This window comes from Desmodus rotundus, chromosome 5, assembly GCF_022682495.2.
Source record: "Desmodus rotundus isolate HL8 chromosome 5, HLdesRot8A.1, whole genome shotgun sequence".
Taxonomy (NCBI): domain Eukaryota; kingdom Metazoa; phylum Chordata; class Mammalia; order Chiroptera; family Phyllostomidae; genus Desmodus; species Desmodus rotundus.
This window is the reverse complement of record NC_071391.1, coordinates 9,948,088-9,970,926: the sequence shown is the minus strand read 5'-3', so window position 1 is coordinate 9,970,926 and position 22,839 is coordinate 9,948,088. Positions and strand designations below refer to the sequence as shown.

The window sequence follows — 22,839 nt, the reverse complement described above, 5'->3', positions numbered from 1 at the left end:
CTTAACTAAGGTGGGTGAAGGGCCACTGATGTGTAATGAAAGTATAACAAAAGTGATCTCTGTTCAGACAGAGAAGATAGACATATTGGAAGATGGAATGGAATGGAGAGGAGAGAAGGTATATCAGGGTCTACAGTAGCTACCCTTATAGACATACTTACTGCGAGGGTGATTTGTCTGCCTGGGAACTCCCTCCCTATAAGTTGGAGAAAAAGGTAGATAGTAGGTTGTAAGGTGTTTTGAAGTAAGGTGAGATGGAGGTAGGGGTTTGTTTCTTTTCTTTTAAGATTTTATTTATGCCCTTGCTGGTGTGGCTCAGTGGACCAAGTGCTGGCCTATGAACTGAAAGGTTGCTGGTTTGATTCCCAGTCAGGGCACATGCCTGGGTTATGGGCCAGGTCCCTAGTTGGGGGCATCGACGAGAGGCAGCTGGTCGATGTTTCTCTCCCTGTCTTTCTCTCCCTCCCTTCCCATCTCTCTAAAAATAAATAAATAAAATCTTTAAAAAGCAAAACAAAACACAGATTCCAAAGCTCTGTCTCTGGAGAGTATGCTTCAGGAGATCTGAGTGAGTCCAGGAATCCCCATTAAAAAAAAAATTATTTTTAAAGATTTTATTTATTTATTTTCAAAGAGAGGGGAAAGGAGGGAGAAAAAGAGGGAGAGAAACATCAATTGGTTGCCTCTCATGTGCTCCCAGCCAGGGACCTGGCCCATAACCCAGGCATGTGCTCAGGTTGGAAATTGAACCAGCAACCTTTCAATTGGTAGTCAGGTGCTCAATCCACTGAGTCACGCCAGCCAGGGCGGGGTTTGTTTCTTTTCTTAGAGTGGTCTAGAATTTAAGCGTATATTGTTCACTTCATTAATTTTTCTTTTCTCTTTCCTTACTTTGAGGTCAAGAAAGTAGTGAAGACTGTGACAACACGGACAGTACAGCCAGTCCCCATTGGACCAGATGGACTGCCTGTGGATGCCTCATCAGTTTCTAACAACTACATCCAGACTCTGGGTCGTGACTTCCGTAAGAATGGCAATGGGGGACCTGGTCCCTATGTGGGGCAAGCAGGCACTGCTACCCTTCCCAGGAACTTCCACTACCCTCCTGATGGATATAGCCGCCACTATGAAGATGGTTATCCAAGTAGCAGTGACAACTATGGCAGTCTGTCCCGGGTGACCCGCATTGATGAACGGTATAGGCCCAGCATGGAAGGTTACCGGGCACCTAGTAGACAGGATGTTTACGGGCCGCAGCCCCAGGTTCGGGTAGGTGGGAGCAGCGTGGATCTGCATCGCTTTCATCCAGAGCCTTATGGTTTAGAGGATGACCAACGAAGCATGGGTTACGATGACCTGGATTATGGCATGATGTCTGATTATGGCACTGCCCGTCGGACTGGGACACCCTCTGATCCTCGCCGACGCCTCAGGTGGGCAAGAAAAAGGGGGAGGAGAGAGGTCTTTCCAAGATACTGTAAAGGGGTAGTTCTTTCTTTTCCTTCTGAGTGCTTTTTAGGGTCAAAGGGATTCATGGCCTTCCCCTTACCTTTTTTTGTGGAAGTCTACCTGTTCTCCCCTTTTCTGATTTTACTAAGTATCAACTTGCTTTTTTTTCTTTTTTAATTGTAAAAGTCATATATTCTAATTATAGAAAACAACTTGTGATGGTTATTGGTCTGTGTCCTGAAGATTGGCCTTTGCTTCTTGTCGAGATTTTCTGTTATTTCTGCCTAACCTCTGACCCCCTTTCGGTGATAGAGAGCACCACAAAGAAGCCTGGTATTGGGGGCTAGGGAATACTCATTAGTTCCTGTAAATTTCTTCAGGTTCTGGTTTGGTATTAGGAATAGAGTTAAGTGTTTCAGGCTTTCAGGGTCAGAATAGACATATAGAACCTCCCTGTCTTTAATCTCATGTTAAAAACAAACCTTGATCTAACAAAAGGCCTGACACTTTACACTTAGATTCTTATATTTGCTTATAAAGTGATACCAGGGTAGCATCCTTAGAGGGTGGTACGTTACTGACACTCAGGTCAGGAAGCAGGTGTCTATTCTGACTTTCCTGTTCACCCCCAGGATTCTTTGGTGATGCGAAAAAGGGGAATGGTTGATTTGGGACTGGTGGGTAGATGGTTTGCCTTGAAGAATGTTTGAGAATGGGGGTTGGCAAACTTTTTCTGTGAAGGACCAGATAGAACTATTTTAGTCTTTGCAGGTCATATGTAATATTTGTTGTATATTGTTATTGCATTGTTCTTTTTACGACCTTTTAAAAACATAAAAACCGTTTATACTTCTGGAACTGTACAAAAACAGGTTTGGCCCGTGGGCTGTCAGCTCTGCTTTAGAGTAAATCAGAGACAGTGTTTTCCAGTTAAGGAGAAACAAGAAGGCAGATTCATGGATGTCTTGATGGTAAGGATAGTGTAGCAGCTGTTGCTGAATTTCTGTGTGAGGTCATGACCTTCGAAAGAAAACGCCTTGGTGCTCACTTTCCTCATATTAGGTAGCTTTGGTTTATAGTGAACTGGGTTGGGCCCCGGGGTATAGGCCCCATTATCTAAGCCTGAGTCACTTGCCTTTCAGGTAACTTTTGGACGGCTAATCCAACTCTCCCATGTGACTCACCTTTTATTCTTGGGGGTGGGGGTAGAGTGAGGGTGGGGTGGGGGTGGGGTACCTGGCCTCAGCTGGTACAACTTTGAGCAGTTGGTAGATAACAGCTATCACCTAAGGAGTCTGTCCAGGGTGTTGGCTCCTTCTGCTTACTGACAAATCTGCTTTTTTTCTGACTTCCTCATTAGTAGAGTGATTGGTAGGTGTGGGTGGCCAGGTCATTCTCTGCTGTCCCTGGCTGAGGCACTTGACATAGAGTTTTGGGCCTGGTTTTTGGGTTTGTTCCAGAGTGGCACTGGACTTGGAAACCTGCTTGACTAGAAAGGACATTTGCGGCTTCCTGTTCGGGGCCTAGGAGAGTAATAACAAGGTCAGATGAAAACAGTAAGGCATAATGATTAGTGGAGAAAGCACTGAACCAGAAGACCTTAGTTCTAGTTGTGCCTTTGCCACAGGCTTTGTAGCCTCAAGCCAGTCATTTGATCTTTCTGGGCACAGCTTTGTTATTTGCAAACCAAAGGAAAGAATGTTGCCATCCTCTGCTTGTAAAGAAAGAAATACTCCTTGATTGACCAAAATCTTGGTTATTATAAGTGTTTATATTAAAATAATAAAGTTAAACATGCTCACTCCAAAATGAGAAGAACCCAGAAAAGCCCACCATCCATTGATAAAGAACTATAGTTAACACTTTTTTTTTAAGATGTTATTTATTTATTTTTAGAGACAGGTGAAGGTTAGGAGAAAGAGAGGGAAACATCCATGTGTGATTTCCTCTCATGCGCCCCCCACTGTGGACCCAGGCGGCAACCCGGGCATGTGCCCCAACTGGGAACCAAACCAGCGACCCTTTGGTTCCACTGAGCCACACCAGCCAGGGCTATAGTTAACACTTTGAGTTCTTTTTCCTATGCGTGTAAAAACATACTCTGACTGAATTTTTCCCCTACTAAAATGGAATCTTCTAAATTTAGCCATATAACCTGTTCATTTTGTTGCATTGATATTAAAACCTAGTGATTTTTACTAGATGCTTTGTCCATCTAAATCACTCTTGGGTGGTTGATGCGAACAGATAGGAGGCAGGCCCTCAGCTGAGGCTAACCTTGAGGGTTTGGTGATAGTGGGAGTGGTTCTGTGAAACAAACAACAGGCTTATTTGGAGAGTTCCATATAATAGATTCTCCTCTCCCCTGTGGGAGGCACAGAGTGAGATGAGCTCACAGATAATGGGTCTTTTCCTTTCTGGTGGTTATGAATAAATAATAGTGTGACAGATTCACCCTCTAGTGGTTGTTGGTAGTACTGAAGTAGGAATAATACTCTCCTTACCCTCCCTTGCTTTGTCTGTGTTCCTTTTCTTAGTGACTGGGTATCTAAAATGGGCTAGTGTTCAGTAGTCTTCATTTTGACAGAATTGGAGGTATTGTCTTTAGAAGTTGGGGGCTAGACATCTATCTCCAAGACATTTGTTGAATAGCAGAGATGACCTTGGGACAAACTGTGAAAATTAGTGTTCAGATTTATACTTCATTGGTACTATAGCCAGGTCCTCAGATGATGCAGGAAGTCCTGCGTTGTTTTCACTCTATCACCTCCTCTTTTTGTATTTCAAAACAGGGTAAGGAGAGGCTTAAATATGAAGTGTCTATAAGGGTCTTATCCCAACAGCTGTTTCCTGTGTGTAAATGCCTCATTTCCTGTTTAGCTAAAGGCTTATAAGAACTGTTCACAGACATTGTTTGCTGAACATTGTTTGCTGACTTCTCGGTGGCGCTGAGTCCTACCGTTAACTCTGCTGCCTGAAGGTTTTTCTCGATCTCTATGTAGCGAAGTGAATAGCTGTCAGGTGTCATTGACTGCTAAGCAGGATTTGCTTCTTTTTTGGTGATTAACGTTTCTGAATGCTTGTTATTCTCCTCCAAGCTAGTAAACTTTACAGAACAGAAAGGTAGTTTTAATCTAGTTGCAGATGCCTTTAAAATTATTACTTTATCTCATTAAGAAAAATTGATCAGTATATCATTTATGCAAAGCAGAGATAAGATCTAGTATACTAGGACTGGGGTTAAGTGGGTAATGGGAGCTCTCCAGGAAACACAGCTTGATATTTCTTTTTCCTCTTGGTTCTCTCGACACTGCAGGAGCTATGAAGACATGATTGGTGAGGAGGTGCCATCAGACCAGTACTATTGGGCTCCTTTGGCCCAGCATGAACGTGGAAGTTTAGCAAGCTTGGATAGCCTGCGCAAGGGAGGGCCCCCACCCCCCAATTGGAGACAACCAGAGCTGCCGGAGGTGATAGCCATGCTAGGATTCCGCTTGGATGCCGTCAAGTCCAATGCAGCTGCATATCTGCAACATTTGTGCTACCGCAATGACAAGGTGAAGACTGATGTCCGGAAGCTCAAGGGCATCCCAGTACTGGTGGGGTTGTTAGACCACCCCAAAAAGGAAGTGCACCTTGGAGCCTGTGGAGCTCTCAAGAATATCTCCTTTGGGCGGGACCAAGATAACAAGATTGCCATAAAAAACTGTGATGGTGTTCCTGCCCTTGTGCGATTGCTACGAAAGGCTCGTGATGTGGACCTCACAGAAGTCATTACTGGTAAGCTCTAGGTGTAAGGGAAACTGCTAGGTTACGGTCACTGTTACCTCTGGAGATGTGGAGAGCCAGAGGCTTTCTAGCTCTTTTACTTTTGATTACAGATTGTGAACTGGTGGCCTTTGGGTCAAATCCACTTCATAGGTTTGTTTGGGTCTTGCAAGGTTGTCAACATTTTAAAGAATTTGTTGTACTGTTTAAAATTCAGAATATTTCTCATAAAAATCCCAGATTCTAGGCTTCTATTAAAAATGTTCAAGATCTATACTATCAATTGGATCTCTTGTTACTTGACAGGAGTTGGTCTGAGTTGATTGAGGTATGTGTTCTCCAGTTTCCCCAATGCATTCTGTTGCTTTGACCAACTACTGCCTTATAGAAAGCTGTCACACAGATACTGAAGCTGAGTGTCACTGCCATTTATCCATGTTCTCACAATGTCTTTTAAATATCTGCTTGTCCTGACTCACCTTCCTGGCATGTGTAGACATTTGAGCTTGTGGTCCTTTCTTCAGAAGAGTGGTTTTTTTTCAGGTTGCGGGTTGTGAGCTGTTTGTGTGATTTGAACACAATTTTGTGGATCATAGTCAGCTTTCCAAGAGAAACTAAGGAAAGAAGGAAGGAAATTGCAGCAATGATCAGTTTTCAGTTGGGGGCAGTTTTGTGCCCTAGAGGACGTTTTTGGTTGTCATAATTGGTAGTGGGGTGGGGGTGGGGAGTGCTAATGAGTAGTGGCCAGAGATACTGTTAATTATCTAACAATGGATAGGACAGTTCTCTACAACAAAGAGTTATCGGGCCCCAAAATTTGGAGGTACAGAGGTTGAGAAACTTTGGTGTACATAGCTCAGAGAGCATCGCTTATAATCATTATTTTATGTAACTGTTTCAGGATATGTATGTTTGTATTGAGCCATAATGTAAAATATAGTTGTTATTGTGGGTTACAAACAAAAGCTTGAATATCATTCTTTACAAGGTACTTAGTCATTGCGGAATACCAGGAAATGATGGAATAGGAGACTCTCTTTGGCATTCTTCAAACATATCTTGGGTGCTGAAAGAGCTGTCTGACGAGTTTTCTCTGCCAGGAACTCTGTGGAATCTCTCATCCCATGACTCAATCAAAATGGAGATTGTGGACCATGCACTGCATGCCTTGACAGACGAAGTGATTATTCCACATTCTGGCTGGGAGCGGGAACCTAATGAAGATTGTAAGCCACGCCATATTGAGTGGGAGTCAGTGCTCACCAACACAGCTGGCTGCCTTAGGTAACATAAGGGCTTTGAGAGTATGAAGATTAAATTTCGAATTTAAATTTAAATTTCTTTAAAAAGAAAGTTTAAATTCTTTAGCCTGTGATTCAGCCTCCATTCTATCTATCTTGCAGGCTATGACTCCAACCTGTCTTTCTACTTTAGTCACTACTTCTTGTGTTAAACATACGCCCATGATGTCGGTTCACTTGCTGTTCCCCACATGTCCTCTTCGCTCTGTGCCTCTTTGACTTTGTTCGTTTAATTTGGTAAACCTTTGTTCAGTACCTACCACGTGTAAGGCACTTGTGTAGTCTGGGTTTGTGTCCCTGCTTTCAGTTATCTGTATTTCAGGTCGGGCTGCGATCAATGTACAAAAAGAATACAGTTATACAAGGGTAGGGGTGGGGTGAGGAAGGTCTGTTTTTCCTGTTTGTAATGCTCTTCTTTCCTTATTTATCATTCAAAGCTAAACTCAAGTGCCTTTATTTCAGGAAGGTTTTTCTCATTTTTCTCTTACATCCTATAATAGGTACAATATGTTCTTTCTCTCTTTGGGACACACATCTGTGTGCTCTGCCCCATTCCTCATTGGTACTTCTATACAAGAAATACCTATTTCATCTTAAATTACTGTGGTTTTTATACTTTATTTACATCTTCCCCATCCCCTGTCCCTGGCTTGGTTGTAAATGTCCTGAAATCAGGGACTGTCTTACTCAATTTTCAGTTGCAGTGCCTTGCTTATTATGGGTATAGTGAATAAAAAAAGGCAGTTAAGGAAGCTTACAGATATTAAGGGACCTTAAGGGGAGGATGTCTGGATTCAAATCATCTTGATGCCTCTCCCTTTCTCCTTAGGAACGTCAGCTCAGAGAGGAGTGAGGCTCGCCGGAAGCTTCGGGAATGTGATGGTTTAGTGGATGCCCTCATTTTCATTGTTCAGGCAGAGATTGGGCAGAAGGATTCAGACAGCAAGGTAAGTTAATGACTGAGTGAATTCTGTTTACAACAACCATGAGTATATCTGTAGTACAGACCTATTATCCCAGGCTTTGAAATAACATTAAATACCTATACCAGCCCCCACTCCCTTAAGTGTGGGTATTCACCTTAGAAGAAAACTGTTTTCTTTAGAATTTACTTCACCTCTGTATTTTAAAGCTCTTTAACTGTTCTTCCAAGGTTGTACATTTTTCTAAGTAGGAAAAAGTAAAAAACTTAAAGAAAAAGACCCTAAGTTTTTTTTTTTTAATCCTTACCCAAGGACATGCTTATTAATTTTAGAGAGGGGGGAGAGAGGGAGAATGAAACATCCATGGGAGACAGAAACACTGACCCGTTGCCTCTCGTAGGTGCCCCTGACTGAGGACTGAACTTGGAACATAGGCACATGCTCTGACCAGGATAACAGTGACATTTTGGGTTACTGGACGATGTTCCAACCAACTGAGCCACATTGGCCAGGGCAAGACCCTAAGCTTTGTGTTATTTACCAAATGTGGCAAAACAAAAACCAAAAACCCCTTCCATCTTAGCCTAGGCTACAAGGATTTTGAGAAGCTTGGGGCACTTGGAGGCACTGTGAGAGATGATGGATTGGACTGTGCTTTTTGTATCAGTATCGTGATATCTGAATTATGGAAACCTGTACTTGCTGGGAAATCACTATAGACATTCTCTTCTCTCATCAAGCCTTCTCTCTTATGTTCCCAAGCTTGTGGAGAACTGTGTTTGCCTTCTTCGGAACTTGTCATATCAAGTTCATCGAGAGATCCCACAGGCAGAGCGTTACCAAGAGGCACCTCCGAATGTTGCCAACAATACTGGGCCACATGCTGCCAGTTGCTTTGGGGCCAAGAAGGGCAAAGGTGAGTCTTAGTTCCTTGTTCCTTGCTCTTTAATGTAGGACCTGGAAAGGAAGGAGTACTTTACTTTAGGTGCAAAATACTTGACGAGCAGTGAAGTCTGCCCAGTCAAGTATGTTCTTTTGCTCTACTGCTGCTTCCCGTGTGTTGTGTGCTTCATTCAAGGTGGTGGTCGTAGTAGTGGTGGTGGTGGTGGTAGAGGTGATGGTGGTGGTGATGATGGTGATGGTGGTGGTTTTGGTATCAATGATTGGGGCAGTGAAGGACAAGAACTCAACTAATCTGGGGCCTTCTCCCCCATTCCTCCTTTGTGTTTCCTGTGTTTTTCTCTTCCTCTCTGCTTATTTGCTCATGATCCTGTTGATGTCTCTTTCCTGCATTTTTCTTTCTTCATTTCTCTCCTCTGCTTTCCACCTTGGGTGACGCACTGGAAGATGAGTGGTTCTCCAGAGGTGAGTGGAATCTTTTAAGGCGCTTATCTACTTCTAATTTGCATGTTTTGGTTTTAGCTTCCTTATTGTTTCCTTGCCTAACCCTTCCCTGTGGATGCATGTAGGAGAATTCAGTTGAGGAAGACCACTGAAGCAAGTTTAGCTCTTTTGAGCTCATAGCCCGTGGCATGCTAGTTCTGGGCAGCAGTGTCAGTTACAGAACTCAGGCCAATAGCAACAACTGTGGGCATCCTTATTTTACCTCGTTGCTGCCTGTTTTCTGTCCTTGTTTCTGCACAGCCCTCTGCTGGGACAAGCTGTGGGCCCAGATATTTTTTTTTCCCCACTCGATGAATCTCTTCAAAGAAAAAACGATGTACTAGGTGAATTCTTTCCTTTCTTAAACTTTTTACCCCTTCCCCCCCTTTTTTTAATTTCCAAAGGGAAAAAACCCACAGAAGATGCAGCAAATGACACAGTGGATTTCCCTAAAAGAACTAGTCCTGCTCGAGGTAAACCTTTCTCTCTTCAGTCTTCGAGGGTCTCATAAACATAGTATACGGATAAATATTTGATAGGCTGACAGTAGACTATACAGCATGTTCATTGTTCTATCTCCTTTGATTTATGGATTTGTAGTGATGGTGAAAGTATTGGGGAACTATACTGTTATAGCAGTAACTTACAAAGCACTGCTTGTTATGGCCAGTATTCAGATTACTTGAGGATAGGGTTCTGATGGTAGTCTAGACCAGAACCTTGGGTACCCTAAGTAGCCACAATGGTTCTTGAGATTTAAACTTTACCTGTTATAAGAATCCTCTTTATCATAGTTTGGGTCTTTATATGTATCCATACAGTGAGTCCAAAATTCCCAGCCCTCTATGGACATAAAAATTTTAGATGTTGTTAAATCAATGGGAGGCCCTTTTACTTAGTCACAGGAAAGGTGGGCAGAATGGCTTAGTTAAGTTAGAAATAATTTGTTTGAGATGAGGAATCTTTAACCCTGAGTGCTATCAGTGAGCAAATGAATCCCTTGAATACCCATGCCCTGACTGCCAAGCAAGGCCAAAGTAAACTGTGGGAGAGAACAGGCAAGGAAGAAGAAGGAAGATATTGCATATGATGAGTTGATGTGTGTTCTGCTCTTGCCGTGGACTGATTATCCTTAAGGAAACACGGAATCAAACCTCTGAGTTTGATGTTGGGTAGGCGGGAGAGTGTGGGAGCCTAACAGTGTAGGAGCATAAACTCATTAATCCAGTGTAAAGGATGGACTGCCAGTCATAGCCGGGTTCATAGGTACTGATTAGCATCCTCTGCTTTCTTGTCATTTCCTGCCCAGGCTATGAGCTTTTATTTCAGCCAGAGGTGGTTCGGATATACATCTCACTCCTCAAGGAGAGCAAGACTCCTGCCATCCTAGAAGCCTCAGCTGGGGCTATCCAGAACTTGTGTGCTGGGCGCTGGACAGTGAGTACCTTTAGAAAATGGATTTGGAAGTGGGAGAACTTAGCTATCTAGTTTGCTGCCATTTGTAATCTGTTCCACTTCCATGTGCTACTTCTAGTATGGTCGATACATCCGTTGTGCTCTGCGTCAAGAGAAAGCTCTTTCTGCCATTGCTGACCTCCTCACCAATGAACACGAGAGGGTAGTGAAAGCTGCATCTGGAGCACTGAGAAACCTAGCTGTGGATGCTCGCAACAAAGAGTTAATCGGTGAGGAGTAGGATGTTAGCCATTACCTCAGCGTTTAGTATAGTGCTTTAATCCAGCAGGTGCTAAATAATTTATTTATTGAAATGATTGAGAGGAAGGATCCTAGCCCTCCACAGTTTGTGAATGCGAGAGTTGGAGAGGCTTATACAGTTGAACTTGAACATCATGGGGTGCTCACTCCCATATGAAGCCACATATATCTTTTGACTCCCTAAAAACTTAACTACTAAATAGCCTATTTTTGACTAGAAGCCTTAGTAATAACACAGTTGATTAACATATTTTGTATGTTATATATGTATTACATACTATATTCTCACAATAAAGAAAGCTAGAGAAAAGGAAATCGTAAGGAAGAGAAAATACATCTACAGCACTTATTGAAAAAAAATCTGTGTGTAAGTGAATCTGCACAGTTTAAACCCATGTTGTTCAGGGTCAACTGTCATTTAATCGTTCTTGGAAAGACAGGAAGTGATGACTCTTCAAAAATAGAATTATAATAGCTATTATTATTTTTATTTTTAAAGATTTTATTTATTTACTTTTAGAGAGATGGGAGGGAAGGACTAAGAGAGGGAGAGAAACATTGATCAGTTGCTTCTCCTACATACCTAACTGGGGACCAAACTGACAGCCCAGGCATGTGCCCTGACCAGGAATCAAACTACTGGCCTTTCAGTTCATAGGCTGGTTGGTGCTCAACCCATTGAGCTACACCACCCAGGACCTGTGTAGCATTTTTCATGTAATTATTTACATTATTTCAATGTGACTGAAAAAGGAAAGAATAAATGAAGAAATAATAAGGCCAATAAATTCATGGCTGTTTGCAAGTCCTTTTCTCTTTTATTATGATAATAGAGAAGGAAGTGGATTCATATGGTTAGTACCTGTACTTCACGTGGTCAGTGCAATAAGAACAGTGTTAGGCTCTTCATAACTTGACCCAGCTTGTTCTCCCAGCACACATTCCTTTGTCTTACTGCTATAGGTAAACACGCTATTCCTAACTTGGTAAAGAATCTGCCAGGCGGGCAACAGAGCTCTTCCCAGAATTTCTCTGAGGACACTGTGGTCTCTATTTTGAACACCATCAACGAGGTTATTGCTGACAACTTGGAGGCTGCCAAAAAGCTTCGAGAGACACAGGGTATTGAGAAGCTGGTGTTGATCAACAAATCAGGGTGAGCTTAACACTTAAAATTACAACAGGAAGAATTTAAGTAGAGAGAAGTTGCTAGGAAGGAGCTTTCCTATTTTGCTTCTAAGGTTATTTTCCGTTAGTTACTTGTAAAATGTGAAGAGGCATTACTCTGTTTTCTGTCTTAATGTTGATTTGTAAATTGATAATAGACTTTTCCATCAAACATTTTGTGCATCACCGTTTGGGACAGAATACAGGTCTTGGTGAATATGTGATCTTACCCCTTTTAGCATTTATGTTCATGTTACATTATGTTAGAAAGAATAGGTTCTCAGCTTCGTCCCTGCTCTTACATCCAAATTCCATGTGGTGTTACTTTCTTCAAAAGGAACCGCTCAGAAAAAGAAGTTCGAGCAGCAGCACTTGTATTACAGACAATCTGGGGATATAAGGAACTGCGGAAGCCATTGGAAAAAGAAGGATGGAAGAAATCAGACTTTCAGGTAGGAAAGCTCTTGGGACTGAGACATTTATCTTTTTTTTTTTTTTCTTGGTCTCAGGTAATGCTTCTGTGTTTGGTTTCTTCTATTTCACATTAAACTCTACTTTTGACCCAAGTCTCTGGTAGTTAAGGAAATCATTTGGTTTATTCCTCCCTCAGAGTGAATGGTGCTGACAGTTCATTTGCTGGCCAAACAGCTCCGGTCTTCCTCTGTCACAGTGTACTGTACACACTGGTAGCACTGAAGTATGGAGGCCTTTTTGACTTTCCCCAAATCTGCAACAGCCCTTTTGAGGGACTTTGCTGTTTTCTGAGACTGGCTCCTTCTGATAGTACGAGTGATTGGTACCTTCGTAATCTTCTATTCAGGAACACAAGTAAAAGCCATGATATCCTAGTTTGTTTCACTGTATAGGTATTTACTTAACCCTTATGAGTTACTTTTTATAAGAGTTGTATTTGGGAATAGGGACCCAAAGATCTTTGCCCATTGGGGAATAAGATGTGGGTAAATTCAGGACTTTGACATTGTTGCATTTTACGTTTGCCTCCAGGTGAATCTAAACAGTGCTTCTCGAAGCCAGAGCAGTCACTCATATGATGATAGCACTCTTCCTCTCATTGACCGGAACCAGAAGTCAGGTACGGTATCCGGGAGCACGCTCCCAGCTTTTGTTCCACCTCTGCTATTCTTTAGTGTGTTTACTATATAGGAAATAGGATATATAATTATTTTCAAGTAAGCTACTCCTTGGTAGAGGGTCGTAATACGGTACTTCAGGATTGTAGTGCAGAAGCTGGTAGACCTGCACATTAAAAAATAACACAAAACAGGCAGGTAGCCCAGGTGTGACTTCCTGTCTTTGCCAGTGGACTGAAAATGACTGGAAAGTGAACCCTGGTCTCTCTATTTGCTCTATTTGAGATGTAATTGACATATAACATTGTATAAATATAAGGTTTACAACATGATTTTATATATATATATAATATGTATGTAAATATAAAAATATAAACCATAGATATATATATCTTCATCCTAGGAATGTGCCCTGACTGGGGATTGAACCTGCAACCTTTTGGTGCATGGGACAGCGCTCCAAGCAACCGAGCCACCTGGCCAGGGCATAACCCTTATATTCTTAATGACACTTGGCTTTTGCTTCAATCAGAGTTCTTCAGATGTCCAGGGATCCCCAAGTCTGTTGACATGTAGATGGTGTAAAAACTGCAGTGTTGTTAGTGCTGGGGGGCTGAGCATAACCCAGGGCAATGGCACCAAACCAGTCTAGTCATTGTAGCCTTCACTGCCATGTCTCAGAGTTAAAAAAAAAAAAAAAGCAGTTTCACTTCAGGATGTGATTGATGGAGCTGTGAAAATTGTTAATTTTATTGTTTCTACCTTTGAGCACACATCTTTTTAATATCCTGTGGTGATGAAATAGGAAGTACTCATAAAGCACTCTGTTGCATACTAAGGCATGACAATGGTTGTCTTGAGGAAAACCACTTGTGTTACTAATTGGATTAGTCACTCTTTTTGTGGAACACCATTTTCACTTAAAAAAAAAAAAGACTGACAGACATCTGGTCAAGATGGTGGCATAGGCAGACATGGCTCGCCTCCTCCCCCAACCACATGAAAATTACAACAAAGGTATAGAACAACTATCACTCAGAACTATAAGAAACTGAGTTGAATGGAAATCTGACACTATGGAATTAAAGAAAACCTAGCCATCCAGACTGGTAGCAGGAGCGCAGATGTGGAATGGGCTGGTCCCACATTCACGTGTGGTGGATAAAAATTTGGGAAGGGTATCTCGGGAGCAAGGAGTCCCAACCCCACACAAGCCCCCCTAGCCCAGGGTTCCCGTGCCAGGAAGGTAAGTCCCCACAACTTCTGGCTGCAAAATCTGGCAGGGATTAAGTAGATGGAAGAAACTTCTGGAGCCCCAAGCAAGAACCCGCACATGGGCTCACCTACTCAGATTCACTCCTTAGCTCCAGCACCGGGGTAGCAGCTTCAAAGGCCCCAGTGGCATACAGGGGTAATCAGAAGTGTCTGGCATCAAGGCTACTAGAGGCCATTGTCCCTCCCCCCACAGAGCTGGCAAGCTTGTGCCAAATCTGAGATTCAATCAACCTGGCTAACACTATTTTCCCAGCCCTGGAGATCCCCTGAAATTCCACCCCGCCCAAATTATATACCCACCCAAGCTGCTTTTCCATAAGTGACTGGTCTTGGCTTATGCTTCACAATCTTGTAAATCCTCTCAAACAAGCAACAGCTGGCCTCAGTGAGCCCCAGGCCCAGCAGTAGTAGCAAACACCATAGATTCACAACTTGGCTTTGCCTGGGTATCTCCAAGCCCAGCACAAGTAGCAGCCTTCTTAGATTGATGTATAGCTCAGACAGGGTGGCCCCTGGGCAAAGCACAGATGGAGGCTGACCTTTCCCTGCACCCTCCAGGAAACCCCAGAGTCTGTGCACCCTGTGAGAAGCTCCAGACTATGTCAGAGTACCACCACCTTGCCCCTGCACAGCTGATATTCCACGGAGGGCTGAGGGTGGTGGTCAGTGGTCATAGCCAGTTCTTGCAGCTGACTTGCCTGGATAGATCCCTCCCATTGATCTGTTGACAGGAACCAAGGCTCAACTACAAGAGGAGGGTGTACTCAGCCCACACTCGAGGGCACACCTCGAGTACCCAGCTTGGGTGATAGGGTAGGCTGTGCCACTGGACCCTACAGGACACCTACTACATTAGGCCATACTACCAAGACATGGAGTCAGAGCAGCTCTACCTAATACATAGAAACAAACACAGGGGGGCTGCCAAAAAGAGAAAACAAAGAAACATGGCCCAAATGAAAGAATAAATCAAAACTCCAGAAAGAGAGCTAAACGAAATGGAGATAAGCAATCTAACAGATGTAGAGTTCAAAACACTGGTTATAAGGATGCTCAAGGAACTTAGTGAGGACCTCAACAACATAGAAAAGATCCAGTCAGAAGTGAAGGATATGCTGATTGAAATAAAGCACAATTTACAGGGAAACAACAGTAGAGTGGATGAAGCAAAGAATCAAATCAATGATTTGGAACATAAGGAAGGAGAAGACAACCAATCGGAACAAGAAGAAAATAGGATAGTATAAGCAGCCTTTGGGACAACTTCAAGTGGTCCAACATTCACATCATAGGGGTACCAGAAGGAGAAGAGAAAGAACAAGAAATTGGAAATCTATTTGAAAAAAATAATGAAAGAAACCTTCCTGCCTTCGCTAGTGTGGCTCAGTGGATTGAGTGCTGGCCAGTAAACTGAAAGGTTGCCAGTTCAATTTCCAGTCAGGACACATGTCTGGGTTGCTGGCCAGGTCCCCATTTGGGGGCGTGTGAGAGGCATCCTGCCAGTGCATTTATTGCACATCGATGTTTCTCTCCCTCTCTTCCTCCCTTCCCTTCTCTAAAAATAAATGAAAACTTCCCTAATATGCTGAAGGAAATAGTCATGCAAGTGCAGGAAGCATAGATAGTCCCAAACAAGTTGGATGCAAAGAGGCCCACTCCAAGACACATCATAATTAAAATGTCAAAGGTTAAAGATAAAGAGAAATTCTTAAAAACAGCAAAAGAAAAAGAAGTTAGTTAACTACAAGGGAGTTCCCATAAGATAGTCAGCCAATTTCTCAAAAGAAACTTTGCAGACTAGAAGGGATTGGCAAGAAATATTCAAAGTCATGAAAAGCACAGACCTACAGCCAAGACTGCTGTACCCAGCAAAGCTATCATTTAGAATCGAAGGGCAGGTAAAGAGCTTCCCAGGCAAGAAAAAACTAAAGGAGTTCATCACCAATTATTATATGAAATGTTAAAAGGACTTATTTAATAAAATTGATGGTTGCCAGATGGAATAGGGGACATGGGGGAAGGGTGAAGAGGTGAGGGGATTAAGAAGTACAAATATGTAGTTACAGAACAGCCATGTGGATGTAAAGTACAGTGTAAGAAAAGAAGCCAAAGAATTTACACACATAACCCATGGACATAATCAGTGGTGGAGAGATTGCCTGAAGGTATAGGGTATGTTGGGTGGAGGGGGAAAAGGAGGAAAAATAAGGACACTGTAATAGCATAATCTATACAATATAATTTAAAAAATGATTGACAGACACTCTATGGTTATTCATACATAGGTATTTGGCAGACATTTTCTCAAAAATGAATGCAATGAGCTTGTCAATTTGAGGAAAAGGAACTGTCATTACTTGTCTGAATTTTCAAGTGACAATTATAATTTCGGAAAACTTGTATCTGCCACACTGAGCCTGGTAACATCCTAATACCTGAAGGACTTTTTAATGAAATCAATGGTGGTGATATCAGTGAATGTGATTTTTTGATACTAACATTTAGAAGATCTGCATAACTGAACTAGTATTTTCCAGGTGACCAATAAATGTTTCAAAGTCATGAATGGGTAATTAATCCATTCAAGTGTAAGACAGAACAATGGATTTTAGTTTAACAGAGTATGAAGAGATTGTTAGTTTGGAATCAGACTCCACGTTGCTGTTAACTTTAAAGAAACTCAACTTGTTGATTATTAATATACTATTAAAGAATATCTAGGCCTGGCCTCTATGGCTCAGTGGGTTGAGCACCAGCCTGTGAATCAAAGGATTGCCAGTTTGATTCCTGGTCAGGCCACATGCCTGGGTTTCTGACCAGGCCCCGACTGGGGGCATGCTAGAGGCAAGCAATTGATGTTTCTCTCACACATTTATGTTTCTTTTCCTCTCTTTCTCCCTCCCTTCTCCTCTCTAAAAATAAATAAATAAAATCTCCGGAAAAAAAGGAATATCTAAAATTATCTGAAAAGACTACTCTTATGCTCCCTTTTCCATCTTCTTGTCTGCGTGAGGCTGGATTTTCTTCATATACTTCAACCAAAATAACATCATAACAGATTGAATGCAGAAGCAGATACGAGAATTCGACTTCTATTAAGCCAAACTTTAAAGAGATGTGCAAAAATGTAAAACAATCCTTTTTTTAAAAAATTGTTATTTTTGTTAACATGGAATAAGTGTATTGTTATTTTTAAGTGAAATAAATATTTTAAAGTTCTCAGTACAGTAAATAGTAATACATATAACCCATGCCAATGCAAGTTCTTTGGATCATCATAATTTTTAAGACTGCAAAGGGGTCCTGAAACCAAATAATTTGAAAATTGCTGGCTTAGAGAAAAAGATTTCTTATGTTAGGAGTCTGTTGGGAAGAGCTCTCCTTAGGTCCCATGAGGACTTTGTCTAGTGCCTGGCATGTTCTGGGTGCTCAGTAAAAATTTGATGAGAGGGAGGGAGGACAAACTAGAGAGCAATTTTTATGATGAATATACATTTTGAAGAGTTTGGTTTTTACTTGGAAAGCTTTCTGTCTTCCTATAGATAAGAAACCCGATCGGGAGGAAATTCAGATGAGCAATATGGGATCAAACTCCAGGTCATTAGGTAGGTGATTAATTCCTGCCTAAGGATACTGTTTCATGGGGATGACGAGAACTATCGAGTTCTGCAGTGTTTTCTAGACCCTCACCCTTTGCGCCTCTGGCAGAGCATTGACTGGACATTTCCATTTAGAAAGGCGTGAGGACATGTAGTAAAACTTGATGCACCGACTTCCACATTTCCACTTGCTCAAAGGTTTTTTTTAAAAAAAGTGTTCGTATGCCTGCCCCACTACTACAGAACCAAGTTTGTGTCCCTAAGCTGCTACTCACAACCTTTCATAGGCTGACAATAGGCTCCTCTCCATCTACTGTTTCAGCCCACCAGGTCTAATTTGCTATTCTGTTTCGTCACTCTAGACTTTTTTGATTTTGCTCATGTAATGTAATGCCTCTTTTGGAATGTCATTGTCATTTGCTTTTCTAAATTATTATCTCCAAAGGCTTAACTGAAGTCCTGTCTTTTGTTAGGTCCTTGCTAACTCTTAGAGCACACCTCTCCCTCTCTTGTTTTAATGCTAATGTCTTTTATAGACAGACCTCTTCCATTTAGCTTTATTAACATACAGGGTGGGACAAAAGTACATTTACAGTTGTAAGTACATGAAACAGTTTATTCTTGTATTATTTTCCATACAAACAACTGTAAGCCTGCCTTTGCTCCACTCTGTATGTCGTTCTCTGCGTATTTCATATATATTGTCATCCCAATTAGATTCAGGTGCTCTTTTTTAAGTCAGGGGCCACCAGAGCTTAAATGCCTTTCTGGAGCATTTGGCAAAGTTGTTTTTGAAACAGAACTACCTAATTCACACTCATCTGCTTAATATATAGTATACACCAGAGGGGAATATCACGTTTTTGTTCTTTTCTTTAGATAACAGCTATTCCACAATGAATGAGAGAGGGGATCACAGTAGAACACTGGATCGATCAGGGGATCTAGGCGAAATGGAGCCAATGAAGGGAACACCCCTGATGGTAAATTCTCTATATACTCCTGTCCTTCCATGGCTGATTCTATTTTGAAGCCTGCATATTTTGTGAAATAGGAAAAAAGTACCTAGTCAAAGGCAACATCCTCTTCTGGTAGGGGCTTTCGGGAAAAGTAGGAGTTTTGACTCCTTGTGGGATTTCTTGGGCCATTATGCTGCAATGGTTGAGATGGGGGAAGGAAGACTGTAAATGTGTTGCTGACCTAACGCTAATTGATCTAATACATTACTCTCTTCCTGTGCCTGCCTGTGTTTTCTTGAAAATCTTGCCCTTACTAATACTTTGTTTTGGTTGAGTGTATAGATTTGGGCATTTTCTCTAGATCTGCCACACACTCACAAAGTTCTTTTCCTTACTCTCATATTAACAAATTGCATGTGTTCACAGCAGGACGAGGGACAGGAATCTCTACAGGAAGAGTTGGATATGTTGGTTTTGCATGAGGAGGGGGACCAAGTGTCTTACTCCCCCATGGTATGTCCTCCAGCCACCCCCAAGATCATCACTGAGCAAGGAGGCCCCTGTGTGACAGCAGTTTGCCAATCATGCTGATCCGATCAGGCTAGAGACACTAGTCTCAGCCACCTGGTGCTTGGGGTGCTGCTCTGTGATTATTACCTCTTGAGGCTGGGACATCTGCTTGGTGGTCTGATTCTCCATTATGTGCTACCTTCCTCTCTCCAGATTTATTCAGCTGTCTTTTGGTTCTCCTTATTCCCAACCCTAGTAACATCTCTCTCTTTTTTCCTTACAGCAGAAGATTTAGCACCACTATCTTCGCTACATCTGGGCGTATAATATATGTACTTTTATTTGGTGGTCAAATGGACTGATGATTTTCCCCTTTCTTCGCTGGACTATTGTGCCAACTGCCAGGCTGCCTCCTCCCCTTATAGCCCTAAGTGGCTGCCTTCTTTCCATCGACTCCTAACTTCTTCCAATGAAGTTTAATTGTCCCTTCTCCCCAGTCCAGATCCTCTCCAGTTGTTCCCAAGAACCCTGACTCTGTTATATGCACATCTTGAGAAACTGCTGCAGATTAGCTCTTTCTGCCAGCTCTCCCTGGAACTCTTGGCCCATGCGGAGGGAGGGAGAGAGAATGGGAGTCCTCACTGGAAGCCATGGGAAGAATTGGAAGTCATATGCTATATATGCATCATACAGCAATCTGATAAACCGATGATTCTTAATCAAGACTTTTTTTCCTGATGGGACTTTTGTTTTGTTTTGTTTTTATTTCTGTTTTGTTTTGTTTTTGGATAATGGGAAGTATGTGCTCTTCCCTTATTCCTAATGACTATTTTTGAAGCAAAGAAGGCTGGCGACATTGGCATACACCATCTGGCAAGGGCCCTTGAGTAAGTGAAGGTCTCTTAGAACCGAGGTTAAGAAACTTGGTTCTCCTCATCTCCAGGGCAGGGACCATCATGGACTTACAGACTCCATCTCTTTTCCAAGCCTCATGCCAGCCCTGAGGGGCTGCAGCTGCTCCTTACCGAGGCCATCCTTAACCCTCCCCTCCCATCCTGTGATAGTGTCTGCTAACTTGGCTTGGCCATTTGCAAGAGGCTGTAAAAAGAGGAGAGTGTATCAAGGAAGACTATTTGGGTGAGACAGAGCAGAAAGATTGTTTTCTGGGGAGGAGAAGGAACCTCTAGGAGGAGCTAGTAGGAATATATACGAATCAGTCTGAAACTGGCAGGAAGCTTCAAAGCTGGCTTCCCCCCTCCCCTATTTCTCCTTTTGTCACCCTTATAGCCCTGTCCTTCCTGCCTACTCCCTGGATTGGTTGGCTGACTAAAAAGGACTTGGTGTACATACTTCTGCCCCCTTTACCCTAAAAGGTGGGGGTCACCCCTGGCTTTGCCTCTCCTTTGTGCCTTTGGCCTGGGGTGCATCTCCTCCTTCCCTTCCATGTGCCTTCCTTTGCCTCTGCATTCTCATTTTTCATGATTTTGCAAATTATATTCTGTTGATTCTTACCAACTATTGGCCCTAAACAGCAAAGAAGAGGAGAGGTGACTTAGGGACCCTCAGATTCTCCATTTGGAATTGGTGTAGCCTCTAATTTCAGCCATAGCAAGTTTTTGCTCAACAATATATAGTTGGGATTTTGCAAAAATCCTATTCTGATGACTCTTAAATGAGGTTGGTGGGAGGAGTGAGTGGTATGATCCTTAGTTACCCAGAGTGGACCGTCATCTCTGAAGGGGTTGTAGGGAAGTCATGCCTGCTCCCCATCCCCAAATACCTCCTTTCAGTTTAGTGTATATTAGCTGGTTGGGCTAGAGGACTCAGCTGTTTTGCTGGTTGATTTTTTTTTTTAATCCCTTTCCTTACTTGCCTTGGACTCCATCCCTTAATCTAAAAGTTCTGTATAGTGCAAACTGGAAATCATCCTTCTCCTCTCACCCCTTCCCTTATCTAATATATGGAGCCTGTGGAGTAGGAGAAAAGTGCCCAACCCACTGGCCCTTTCCCCTTCTCCTATGCGTTAAAATCCCTTATTTACCCTTTTCCACCTGCCCATTTCTTTTCACTCATTTTCTGGCAAAAAGGAGCCTTTTCCTCCCTGACCCTAAGAGCATACTGCACAAGGGAAGCTGCCCTGTCTGGACCTGTCCCCACTCTTGTTTCTCTTGTCCTCTCTGCTCTTTTGCTGGTGCTCTTTTTCTTGGTGGGGCGTGGTTGATAGAACAGCCATGGGCTTTTGGGGACCTTTAACTGTCTTTTTTTTTTTTTCCTTCCATTTATAGAAACACTAAACATTCAATTCCAGAGAACCAAAAATTGTACCTTCCCACTGAACACTACTAAGGGGCATGTCTTCTGCTCCATACCTTTTCTGTTTTCCTTTCTCTCTTGTTAATGCTTTTAAAAACAAATGAGTTTTTTATATAAATAAAGTTTTTAAAGTGTGTATGTGGGGGGTCTGTGTCATTTCTTCACTTCAAGCTATATCTGTCTATTCCCTCCTTTTCATCATGGTTGTTTTCTCACGTATTGGTGTTCTTTTTCTCTCCAGAGCACCAAGAAGGGGGCTGTACCAGGATGGATTTATTTTAAACTCAATCCCAACTTTGTCAGGCAACATTGTTTTAAATTATATATGAAACGTTTTTCCTCTGAAGATTCTTAAAAATTAAATGTGACCAAGTAGAGCACGGGAAACTTAGGCTAACTTAGGAAAGTGAAGTATAAAGAATTAATGACTTCCCTAGTCATTGGAATTCTTTTGCAATATTAACAAAACTAACGTTGAATGAAGTCCATTGCAGTGCAAGGCCCTCTTGAACGTAACATTTATGGGTAGAAGATGAGAAGCTACCAGTTCCACTGCCTTTCTCATAAATATGAAAATGTAGAATTAAAAGGCTCATGTACAGAAGTGCTAAAAACTGAGCCATAGTGTTGCTTCTCAGGCTGTCTGCAGCCCTTTAGAAGACAGGGCAGGGCTGTAGTTTTCTTTGTGTCCTACCAACTATATGAGTGGGTAGTAAATACTGGCTGAATCACCGGGGATTGTCTCCACTGCAGAGATCAAGGATTAAGACCTATGGAGAGAGACTTATTTTTTCTGGGGCCCGTATTTCCTGCTCTATAATAAAAAGACTTGGGAATTTATGTAAAATGTTTCTGTATGCCCAATCTTTAGATTAAAAATATATAGCTGCTTCTGTGATGGTCATGTCTCAATTTTGTTGAATAGACTGATGTGTATCTTGTGAGTTGGGGATAGGAAGGGATTTAAGTGAATGAAAAAAATGAGTAAGAAGCTACATGTATTTACCAAGTACCTTGCAATGTGCTAGGTGCTTTACTGGTGGTGGAAATGTAGTGTGCACAGGTCCTTGCTCCTGGAACTTGAGGTAAACTACGCTGAGGGCAAAGGTTACTCAGCGAGGTGAACAGATCACAAGCTGTAGAGAGTAGTGTGGAAGGGAAAGGACGAGATGAACAGTTGGAAGTTGCAAGATTTTAGGCGTGTGTGATGGTGGCTTAGACTGGGTCATGGTGTAGAGATAAAAGTATCAATTTCAGGCCTATTTAGGAGTGATGGTAGTAGCTAATGTTTAGCTCTTACTATGTGTGAGACATCAACCTTGTAGGGAAGAGAATGACATGAACATATGATAATAGCAAATATTTTGGGGCCAAGCTTTGTGCCA

At 42.3% G+C, this 22,839-nt stretch overlaps 1 protein-coding gene across 14 annotated transcripts in view; it reads left to right on the top strand.

Moving 5' to 3' along the window:
* The window catches only part of CTNND1 (catenin delta 1), a 47,824-nt gene extending 26,232 nt beyond the window's left edge, over window positions 1–21,592 (top strand). For 8 of the 14 annotated variants that reach the window (XM_045185684.3, XM_045185683.2, XM_045185673.3 and 5 more), the window contains 16 exons: window positions 898–1,433; window positions 4,766–5,229; window positions 6,318–6,501; window positions 7,348–7,465; window positions 8,204–8,357; window positions 8,789–8,806; window positions 9,229–9,297; window positions 10,134–10,261; window positions 10,359–10,509; window positions 11,504–11,696; window positions 12,045–12,159; window positions 12,713–12,800; window positions 17,616–17,678; window positions 18,552–18,655; window positions 19,058–19,144; window positions 19,425–21,592. In XM_045185684.3, coding sequence (XP_045041619.1) covers window positions 898–1,433; window positions 4,766–5,229; window positions 6,318–6,501; window positions 7,348–7,465; window positions 8,204–8,357; window positions 8,789–8,806; window positions 9,229–9,297; window positions 10,134–10,261; window positions 10,359–10,509; window positions 11,504–11,696; window positions 12,045–12,159; window positions 12,713–12,800; window positions 17,616–17,678; window positions 18,552–18,655; window positions 19,058–19,144; window positions 19,425–19,436 — 2,484 coding nt within the window. In that variant the 3' untranslated portion in view covers window positions 19,437–21,592. The remainder of the gene's footprint in view (window positions 1–897; window positions 1,434–4,765; window positions 5,230–6,317; window positions 6,502–7,347; window positions 7,466–8,203; window positions 8,358–8,788; window positions 8,807–9,228; window positions 9,298–10,133; window positions 10,262–10,358; window positions 10,510–11,503; window positions 11,697–12,044; window positions 12,160–12,712; window positions 12,801–17,615; window positions 17,679–18,551; window positions 18,656–19,057; window positions 19,145–19,424) is intronic. The other 6 variants (XM_071221405.1, XM_053925867.2, XM_053925866.2 and 3 more) reach the window with 5 other exon arrangements.
* Window positions 21,593–22,839: the final 1,247 nt, after the last annotated feature.